Source organism: Gavialis gangeticus, unplaced genomic scaffold (assembly GCF_001723915.1).
Source record: "Gavialis gangeticus isolate Ggan-Ray unplaced genomic scaffold, GavGan_comp1, whole genome shotgun sequence".
NCBI classification, from domain to species: Eukaryota; Metazoa; Chordata; order Crocodylia; family Gavialidae; genus Gavialis; species Gavialis gangeticus.
Genome location: NW_017729028.1, coordinates 34,524,590 through 34,535,713, shown reverse-complemented (window position 1 = coordinate 34,535,713; position 11,124 = coordinate 34,524,590). Strand labels below are relative to the sequence as shown.

The following is an 11,124-nucleotide window of genomic DNA, read 5'->3' as shown; positions in this document are numbered from 1 at the left end:
CTTTGAGCACCAGCCAAGTCTTGGGCTTTGTGGGATGGCGGCCAAAAGCAGGGCTTCATGCAGGCGTGTGGAATGAAAGTGGCAAAGTTCTCCAAGACAGGCAAACTTTCGAAATATTGGTTCAGGTGGGGCTTATAAATCAGTCCTTCTTTAGGATGCTGGACTTGGTCCAGAGATGACAAAAATTCTCTTGCTTGCTCAACGACTATGCAAAATAATTACATTCTTTACGAAACAGGTGTGTTGACATTTTATAACCAGTAAGCCATTCAAAATATCAGGTGAAGGCTTGCAAGGAACAAGTGCATTGCGAATATGTGTCCATGCCTTGCCACATCTCAAAGTAACAGAATTGCTTGATCTTCATAAAATCTTGTCAGAGGCACCTGCATTCAGAACGGTGCTGAAATTGCAGATTCATAGTACTGTTCAAAGGAAGGAAGAACAGGCCTTCAGTTACAGACCAGGCTCTGATATCCTTTCTTATACTGAGTTATGTGCCACTGCAAAAATAACCCCTTGATTAAAAGGGAGTACTCAAAATATTACTCAGAATGAAGAAAGGGTTTGCAATCAGACTCCTTAGAAATAGTCCCAAAAGTGGTGATGTGGACTAGTACAGTACAAAGGATGCCAATTTTAGAGCTGCCACATCACAGGTATCATTAAAAAATGGAAGGAGTTTGCCTAGTCCATTTCTTACCCCAGAAGTAAGATCAACTACCCCCAGATGATTCCTGATGGATGTTTGTCCAAGCCATTCTTAAAAACCTGAAATAATGGAGAGTGCACAACTTCTTTAGGTCACCTGTGCTAGTTTAACTGTCTTTACAATTAGTGAGTTTTTCCTGATGTTTAACTTAAATGCCCCTTGTTGTGCTTAAACCCATAAATCTTCAAGTGCACAGGGAGAACAATTTACTACCTTTCCCTTTGTAGAAACATTTTATATATCGGAAGACCGCTCTTGTATCATTCCTCACTCTTCCCTTCACTAGACTAAACAAACCTACTTCTTTCAGTTTTTCTCCCTCTGTCATGGCTTCTAGCCCTGTTGTTCTCTACCTGTGGTCTGCAAAGCCCTGGGAATCTGAAGATGATGTCTAAAGGGTCCATGAAAGATGACTATGATCAATCAAAAGTATGTGAATACCCATATTTACAATTCAAAGGGATCTGCATTTCCATTCAAAATTTCCGAAGGGGTCTGCACCTCCATTGAAAATTTTTAGGGCCCCACATGAAAAAACGTTGAAAACCATTGGCCTACACTGATAATTTTTTGTTGCTGTCCCCTGATTCTCACCCATATCAACATCTATCTTGACGTCGGGTATCCAAAACTAGGTACTGGATTCCAGCTGAGGCCTTCCCTATGCTAAGTATAATGGAAGTATCACAGCACACTTTTCATAGACTTATTTATATATCACAGTAGTCCCTAGACACCACAGCTGAGTTTAGGGGTCCATTGGGATGAACACTGGACATAGAGAGTCAGATATTCATTATTTTTAATTTCCATATACTGTTCTTGATTTGTGTTCAGTTTATGATCCACTGCAACCTCCAGTAACATCTGCTCAGTGGCGCTGTATAGCAGTCATGCCCCATCTTGTATTTCTGCCGTTGATTGTTCCTATCAAGCAGTCACCTTTTGCATGTTTCCTTATTGAATCACATCTTTTTTTATCTCAGACCATTTCTCCAATTTGTCATAGTCATCGTGAAATCTAGTGCTGTCCTCCAGAGTGTTTGCCTCCCTTCCCACCTTGGTATTGCCTGAAAAAGTCATGAGTATTCACACTGTTTCACCATCAAAAACATTCATGAAAACAATGGAGTGTGCAAGGCACAGGGCAAATACCTATGGAACCTCACTTAATACATTTCAATAGACTGGGTGCATTATGCTTTACTTAACTGAACCTCATTGAAAAGCCAATATCCCACCAGCATGGGGATTATTAAAATGGCACAACCATTATTGAGGAACTGAACCCGGCAAGGGTTTTTGAGCATTGCAGAGCTGATCCATCTCAGAATGGGAGCAATGAGAAGGAGTGAGAGGATGGGAAAGGCATGCCAGTCCAGGTACTGCTGCCCAGTATCAAAAGGGAGGTCTTAAGAAGAAACACATGGTTATAGGTGTGATGAGACAATAGCATCTTATGATGTCTTTTTTTTTTACCTATAAACTCACAAGTCATGGAAGAAGCAGGGACAGGCTTAAGGAGAGCATCCTGCACCTATCTGAGCTCTGTTGCCAGCTCTCCCTTGCCCTGTCTGTGCCTTTGTTTCTTCTCTCAGCTTCTGTCTTAACCATTTTGAGAGCTTTCTGTGCTAATGTGAGGATTGTGCAATATTAAGTGGTCTATCCGTGCCCATTTCAACGAAATCCTGATGTCGGGGTGGGGGGAGGTCTCTAAGGGCTACCGTGATGTAAATATTTCTGGTCCTCCTAGGAACATGAAAAATTCTAGTTGTTGTTTCAATCCTGGCCCATCGTTTTATATATATGAAGTGTATATGATCCTCATCCCCCACCGTGCCTGCCTTGATAGCACTCTCAGCTCTACCATTGTATTTTCAGCTCTACCACCAGATGTAACACCCATTTTATAGAAGATCCTGTCAACGGCATTCAAATATTTTATAACTGCCATTCCCAGTCTACGGTGAAGCCTGCAGTACAGTACTGTACCCCTTACCAGAGACGATTTCAGCTTTTGGGCACATATGCTTCAAATCTCCGAATATTATAGATATATATGGGAGTCTTTACAAAGATCTCTGAGGCAAGCTGGTATTTAACGCAGAAGCGAGCTAATTTGGAGCTAAACTACTTTGCATGAGGTAGTTTGGCTGCTGTCAGATGAAGCGGGCTCAGTGTGCTAGACAGACCCATTTCGATTAAATGCTGCTTTCATATGCTTCAAAAGACGAGCTCAATAAGGACGTTTGTCAAAGGAAAAACTGCAGCAAACTATTACACGCAGAACATCTGTACAATGCAGTTCATTCCTTGCTGGATTTTATTGACTATTAATTTGATGCATGTATCTTTTAAAGAATGTAAAGTGCATTTCACTTCAGTAACTATTCTTTATTTGAGTCTTTTCCTTTCATGTGTTTTTAATTTCTCTGCCTCTCTTTTTTTTTTTTTTTCCCTTTCTTTCTCTGATTTGCAATTTATTTAATTTTGGGGGAAAAAAGTGATTCTTCCCAGCTCACAAAAAGGCTGATTTTTTATAAAGCTTTATCCAAAAGTAACGTGAAGTAGGACCCTGGCTCAGGGCATCAGAAATGTTCCTCTTTAGGATGCCGGTTTCAGCCCAGTAGAAATTAGTAGTGCTTGCAACCCGTCCCTCTCAGACTGTGTTCTGTGTACGGTGTGAAATGAATTTGGACAGTCTTAGTTCACCCTTTAAAACCAGGCCTGCCACGGCCACCATAAAGCTGATCCTCAGTTTATAAAAACTGCCCTTACCCCACTGGTTTCCGTGGAGCTATATTAAGCTGAGGACCAGGGTTGGCTTTTGGAAATCCTGGCAGGGAGACCTAGATATTAATAGATTCATAGATTTTAACATCAAAAGGGAGCATTGCTATCATCTAGTCTACTTCTCTGCATAGTCTAAGCTAGGCAATTATTTCAGGCAGAGGGCTACTTACTGAGTTTTGGCAAGCCATCGAGGGCCGCATGATAGGCAGGCAGAGGCAGATAACTATTAATTTTCTACATTTTTTAGGGGCCCCGCAGGCCTGATAGAATGGCCTGGTGGGCCGCATCTGGCCCATGGGCCGCATTTTGCTCACCCCTGGTCTAAGCCATCAAATTTCACTGAGGGCCCTGCTACACTTTCTTCAAAAAGAGGCTAGGCAACCACCTAGCTGGGGTCATTTGACCCCAGCATCCTTTCCTGCCCATGGCGGGGGGTCGCACTAGATGATCTTCTTAGGTCCTTTCCAACCCTACCTACTATGAAACTATGAAACATTCAAATGAAATCTGGATAAAAACCAGCTAGAGTTGTTGCACATTTTCAGCGGTCCGGGTTGTAGCCGTGTTGGTCTAAGGAAGACAAAAATCTGATATCTTTTATTAGACCAACTCAAATAGTTGGAAAAAATTCTTCTTTGCAAGCTTTCGGGCACAAACACTGGTTTCTTTACTATTCATTCCTGCCAGGAAGAGTGCAGACCAAGTGCGGATGCTTCCTCAGCCTGACGAAGGGTGTTTGTGCCAGAAAGCTTGTGAAGAAGAATTTTTTCCAACTATTTGAGTTGCTCTGATAAATGATATCAGATTGACACATTTTCAAGCACTAACTTTGTAGCTGGTTGGCTACATTATTGATGGATAGTTATTTTTAGCATGGGATAATTACCGTGTGTGTGTGGCTGGTCTAAATTTATTGCATGAATAACCAGTTCAGTGTGTGATAATTACTTTGTCCATGTGGAAGGTCTTACTTTGCATGTGTGGCCAGGCTAAATTTGCTGCGTAATCAACCAGTGAATGGTGTGATAAATGTAACGTATAGCAAGGGGCTTAGTGTTTAGGTCTGATAGTTCGTGGCTGATCCACAGCACAGACACTTTTTACCCCTTCTGTTTCCTCAAAGGTGATCTTGGCAATTCAAAGCTAAGATACACTTGCTGTGACTGTGGATGGGCACTTGGTGGGAATATAGCAGAACTGCCTACTTGTCACCCTCCACGCTGCCCATTTGCCTTGTGACAGGGAAATCAGCCTAGCCAATGTGATGTTATGTTGGTAATCATTTATTTAAACTTAAATTTTAAACATGTGATCAGTCCCAAGAACCTCACTGGAATAGTTAAGCACAAGCTGATATAGTTGCTAAATCAGGACTAGAAGAGAAATGTTCAAATCCCTCATTAGAAAACATTCTCACATTGAAAAAAGAAATGAGAATAAACCTAAGCCGATATTTCTATCACATTATGCCAGATTCACCATGGGTGTAAACAGATGTAGCTCTGTTGACTTTAATGGAACTAAGTTAATTAACACTACCTGAAGTAAATTAACATGCTTGATCATCCTCCACCTCTTTTCTTCTTTCTAAGGTTTCTATTTGGGGTTTAAACTCTGGGGCAGTGTCCCTTTAAGTTGGCAAGACACAGAAATGCTTTTCAAAGCTTCCTTTCTATGTGCTTGAGCAGCCCACGACACTGTTCTCTTTCCAGCTCAGAGCCTTCAAACAAAATCTTTCTCCCAAATGTATAGCCATCACTTCCAATGCATGCTTTTGCCACCCCCCTATATGTAAGAAAACATATCCAAACCTTTCAATGCAGCCTTCGAGGAGCCCTTGAGATAGGCTGCAATGACCCAGGGTTCGGTGGGCAGCCCCAGTGTTTCAACTCTCTGACCCTGAGAAGAACAGAAGAGAAAGAAAAGGTTTCCTTCCTTCCTTCCTTCCTTTTCCTCCAGGTGAATGGGAGTTTACAGTGGAGGGAGGAGTTAAAGGCAATGCTCATTTATTAAATTCTAGCAGCTGGATAATATGTATTCACATGCTATGTATTTCATGCGGCATCACACAGGGCATATCTATATGGGCAATTAGTGTGACACAATAAACTCCAATGCATATGGTGCTGGATTTTATTGCGCCTGTGCAATAAGCCAGCCCCTCTGCAGCATGCTGAGCCAGGTCAGAGCAGTCCCAACTGCTGAGGTCTAGGGGTCATCTTGCCAGCCTGGGGCTGCTCCAACCCAGCTCAACGCACTGTGGCGGGGCTGGCTGGGGCATGCTGGTACCCCAGTGCGAGGCTAGCCAGCTAGTGCCCCAGACAACCTGGTCCCCATCTACACATGTGCTGCGGTGGAGTACTTTACTCCACCACAGGTTATTACTTGTAAGTTAATTTACTCCGGCCTAATAGCATCGCACATGTAGACACTGAGACTTTACTGAGGAGCTAATTAATCAGCACCCTAGTAAACATCTCATGTAGACATGCCCACAGTATAATAGAGAGGAGCCTAAACTCTGTCAGCTGCCGATCGTCATGCTTTTATTGTGAATGTTGCAGTATTGGATGTCAAAGTTCCCGCTCCTAGATTCGTGGGATTAAACCGACATCTGACACATCAGTGTATTTTTCAAAAAAAAAAAAATGTGTTTCTAGCCCCCCTGATCACCTAGAAAAGCACAACAGCTTTTGACACAATCAGCTCTGACACGAGTAGACAAATAAAAAGAAGTCATAAGTTGTCATTTAAAAAAGAAAAAGCTTTCTAAGCCCCACTGATGAATTGGAGTCCAGGACAGATTGTTAATGCTCTTTACATGTTCATTCATGTGCAGTAGTTACGGTGCATTTCGTTTAGTACTTGCTTAATGAAGTACTAATTAAATGCACAGTAACTACAGTTACTGTGCAGTAGTGCCAACGCATGTTTTTTTGTGATGCTTACTGTGCTGTAGCCTAATAACACTGCGCAGTAGCATATTTGCATGGCTTTTGACTGGCACACTACTGCATAGTATTATTAGGCTACTGTGCAGTAAGTGTCTCACAGACATGCCCAGTGTCAAGCACTGCCATTTCTTGTCTAGTGGTTAGGCTTTCAACTTTTCACTACTGTGGCCTAGGGTTCAATGCCCAGCCAAGGAATCTGGCCAAGCAGTTAGAGCAAATGACTCTTAAAAATCCCTTCCCCCACTATGATGCTAAGACTGTAACCCAAAAGCCCAGCTCTGGATCCTGATATAAAGCTTTAGCTTTTAGTGTCAAGAGTTGTTAAGCTTCTCAAAAGCGGCAAAGGGAAATAAGGAACAGAAGGAGCCAAGCAAACCCAACCATACAGTGTTGCCAACTTTCTGTGATCTCTTTGTAAACCTTGCAATATTTGGTGCTATTTTTTTTTAAGGCCCACTAGCAGCAATCAAGAGCTGGAAGCAGAAGCTCAGGGTCCCTGTTTTTGAAGTAAATTTCTAGCCAAGAAAAGCGTGAAAATGCGAACCGAGCGTATCTTAAAGGTTCAGAAATGTGAAGACAAATTAATACAATTGAATATTTTTTGAAATCATGTTTTTAAGATATTCTCGTGGTTTCTGAGTGCTTGGGGCGGATAATGTCACACAGAGTTAACACAGTCGCACTTCTGTAGGGAGGTAAATCACTACCTGTTTATCCAGAAAAATTATTTGTGGCTGTACGGGGAGCTCCTTTCCCATTTCTCCATCTGAGGGCTGCACTTGGACTGAGATATTATAGGGCCTTGCATATAGGGAGCTTCCAGGAGTGAGGCCACTTCCATTTCTTCCACGTGCAAAACAATGTGAAGAAAAAAATCACCAGATCATTAATTTTATTAAAACACCTGGTACAGATCCCTGAGACAGCTAACTTCCTGCGTAGCTCTGCTGACTAACCATTACTTTTGTTCACAAGACTGCATGCCGTTTTCACTTTAGGTGGCAATATTTAAGTGTTCGGGGCTAGGCTGAATTAAATAACATTTCACCAGACCCCGCATCATCCCCTTGCTATCTTGCATTATGATTCTTATGACTCTGAGACCTCAGATGAGACCAAGGCCAATAGCACAAGGTACCATACCCTAATCCAAACTGATAAAGGATTCCCAGTATATTACCCTAATTTAAAGATGGGAAACTGAGACACACAAGATATGGCTCCTCCAAAGTCACAGGTAATTATATTATGCAAATCTCCTGCTTTAAGCTCGCAACCATCCTCCCCGTTCATCCAGAAGCAAAGAATGTACAAAATTCTTCCTGTCCAGCAAGATGTATTCCAAGAAATATCCTGCAGCTTCTGTAAAAACAGACACACATTTTCTCCAGGGGCAATCTTTAAAGCTGCAGATCTGTACTGAAAGTCTCTTACCGGTGAATTTGTGCTTCTATTCCTTAGTAGCTGCTACGTTCACATGCAGAGATATTGAGATACACAGGCTCCCCATTAAAAAGACATTGGTATTCTGAGAGTGGAATTTAAATTCAAGCATCCTTAGAGAAGCCGTTTGCATTTGAATAAAGAAATGACACTTTATTTTGAGCCCATATCATTTCATTCCCTTCCTGATGCTTCATGTCATTTACCATCTCCCTTATATATCTATATAACTATATCTATATCGATCTAGATAGATATAGATATAAATATCTATCTATTTAGATCGATATAGATATAGATATCTATCCATCTAGATAGATAGATATAGATAGATATATCTATCTATAGATATAAATATATAGTATAGTATATATAGATAGATAAATATATAGCTATATAGATAGATATAGATAGATAGACATCTATCTAGATATAGATATACTTCTAATGTACCATTGCAGCAAAGCAACTGGGGAGTTGATATTGCCTAGAAATGAAAGTAGGAAAGCTATTCATTCAGCTCTCTAGTGTTTGCTAAAAGGTGTTTACAAACAAAAGGTTTATTGACGGCCAATTTGCTTTGGTTAAGCTCAATTTTTTTTTCAGACTGTTTCTTTGCATTATGATACTGGGCCTTCCCGGGCAAACAGCTCTGCAGCTGAAAGGAATCACTCGCCTATGCCACAAAGCTATTCATATAGTGGCCAAAGTGGCAAATGTGACCTAATGAATTTAGGTCGATGGAAAATTAGATTCTATTCCTGGCATCATTGTGCTGTGCAATCCCATTCATATCACTCCACATCCCTGCACCTGCTTCCCCTCTGACCCGATCCTATCCACAAATCTGTATTTGGCAATGCTGAAATGTTTTGTCAGTTGGCATCAGCTTCACCAAATTGTTCAGGGAAAGAAGTTCTGGAAAAGCCAAACTGTTTCCTCCTGGCATTTTCAAAAGGAAACATTGTGGTTGTCTGTGTTCAAAGTGTTCTCTACCCCCCTTCCCCCCCAAAAAAATATTTCAGTCTTATTCTTAAATTAAAATGAAACGTTTCATTTTAGATTAAATAAAATAGCTTATTACACCCCTCTTGGATCCCTCCTCCCCCCTTCACTGGAACGTAAATGTATAAACATGCAAATATGCACACACACGCAGATTTATATTTATTTATATTTTATATATATGTATGTATATATGTATGTATGTTGCATGAATCCAAATACGTTTTTTGAACTGCCAACGAACTTAAAAAATCTTTTATCTTCATGGCTCTGAGCGGATGCTCTGGAGAACCGGGGCCGTCCTTAAGTGTATGTATAACACCTAGCACAGTAAAGCCCTAATACCAAAGCAATCCTAATCACATTGATTTCAAGGACACAAAACTAAGGCATGGAGACAGGTTTCCAGTGAGTAGCAGCTTTGAAAATTAGTCCAATTCAATGTATTCCAATTTGGGTCCAACTGAGCTACTCAAAACCCACTGGTCACCTTTGAAAATCATTGTTACTCAATTTTGTTGATCAATCCCAGATCAGTACCCTAGGCCCTTGGCTAATGGGGGCTGACCTTTTTGGCATGCATGCCACAAATTAAATCCGGCACCCACCCCGAGTGCCCTTTCGATCCGCTTCCCTTCCTCAATCTGCTGCTTTGCTCTCTGCTCCCTGCCCTAGCTGCTGCTGTGATGCCTTGCTGCTCCCCAGTCTGCCATGTGCCTCACCCACAGCCTGCCCGTGTCACTTGTGGCATGCGTGACACAGGTTGGCCATCCCTGCCCTACACTGTGTTGCCTCAAGGCAAGGCCTCTCTCTCTCCCCCTGTCTCTCTAGTTGAAAGAAACCCTTCTGCACAACATAGCCCTGGGATGTATTGTTTTTCCTGAAGAGAACTAGCATCCTCATGTAGATTCACTTTGATGGGAAAAAAAATCTTAAGTGTAAGTTATCTTGGCCCAGCACAGTTATACTTGTGGCATGTATATGCCATTATATGTATCTGCGATTATACATGTGGCATGTATAATGCTGCATATTCAGCACTAGCTCTCCCTGGGCTGGGGCTTGTGGTAGCCCTGTGCATGCTGGATTTGTATTCCCTGCAAGGGAATGGCAGCATCTAGCAAGAGAGCAACCCGGTCTGCTGGTCCCCTGCTGAGCAGTGCCAGGAGGAAAATAGACTCCCCAGCCGCTCCTTGGCATTGTGTGTGTGTCATGGGAGACAGAGAAGCTGGCATGCAGCTCCACGCATAGGGGCAGAGAGGGCAGACCTGCCTGAGAGTGAGCAGAGAGGAGCATGTTGTTCTGTCACTTCCCCGCGGTGCGGTGCTGGCTGTCTCAGCATGGCAGGTATACCGCAGGCGAGCACCGCATGCTGTCAGTCCTCTAAAGATCTTCTCTGTGGGGGTCCCACCCAAGAGGTTTTTGCTCCCCAGGGAAGCCCATGCTAAGCTCCATCAGCTATTACTCGACACGGAGCAGCAGTATGGGTCTGCAGAACATATTGGGATCTGTGGGAGAGCAGATATCTCTTCCTAAGCAGCAAGGAGGTTAAATGTGGTGGGAGGAAACTGAAACAGGCCGGGGAAGAACAGCGTGTCACAAGGAACAAGGAGGTAAGAGGCGGGGATGCCCTTTAGGGAAAAAGGGAAGTAAGATGCTCTCCTAGGCACCGCTTCTGCACCACTGAAGGCAATAATAGCTTTATTGTTATTCGCAGCGGGCTTTAAAGCTGAGGCAAGGCTCACTTGAGTCAATACCTTGTAGGCAAGGAGGATAGCAAAGGAGATTAAAGCTATGTCTACATTACAGAACTTGCCTGAGAAGAAGAGCTCATGCTGAGCTCTGTCCAGGCACAGCTAGACTGTCACTGGTACCCAACTGAGTTAGTTTACAGTCTGTTTGGGTCCACTATGCTACAGACTTGCCTTCAGTTCATTCTCCTGTCTTCTCAGGGACCAGAAATATCTGGAGATACAGGTCATGTCGAGAGCTAGGGCCAGATTCGACTCCACCTACCCTGCATCTGCATGGTACTTAGACCCAGATGCTATTTTGCCTCCAAGACATGTACGTGTCACTAAATTATACTTACACTGGGTGTGTCTACATGCACAATGTATACCCCTGCGCAGAAAATTTAGGTGCATTAAACGGTGTGCAGGAACATATCTGAATGTGCACTCATCAGGAACAAATTTGCTCCTGATGGGAGCAGTT

At 42.6% G+C, this 11,124-nt stretch overlaps 1 protein-coding gene across 13 annotated transcripts in view; it reads right to left on the bottom strand.

The window, feature by feature from the left end:
* Window positions 1-11,124, bottom strand: part of PKHD1 (polycystic kidney and hepatic disease 1 (autosomal recessive)) — a 484,191-nt gene that overhangs the window by 29,003 nt on the left and 444,064 nt on the right. For 8 of the 13 annotated variants that reach the window (XM_019520930.1, XM_019520934.1, XM_019520935.1 and 5 more), the window contains 2 exons: window positions 7,167-7,302; window positions 5,317-5,404 (listed from right to left, as the gene is read on the bottom strand). The exons of 2 other annotated variants lie outside the window; for them this stretch is intronic. In XM_019520930.1, the coding sequence (XP_019376475.1) occupies window positions 5,317-5,404; window positions 7,167-7,302 (224 nt within the window). Of the gene's footprint in view, window positions 1-5,316; window positions 5,405-7,166; window positions 7,303-11,124 lie in introns of those variants that run through there. 3 more of the 13 variants (XM_019520937.1, XM_019520942.1, XM_019520938.1) reach the window with 2 other exon arrangements.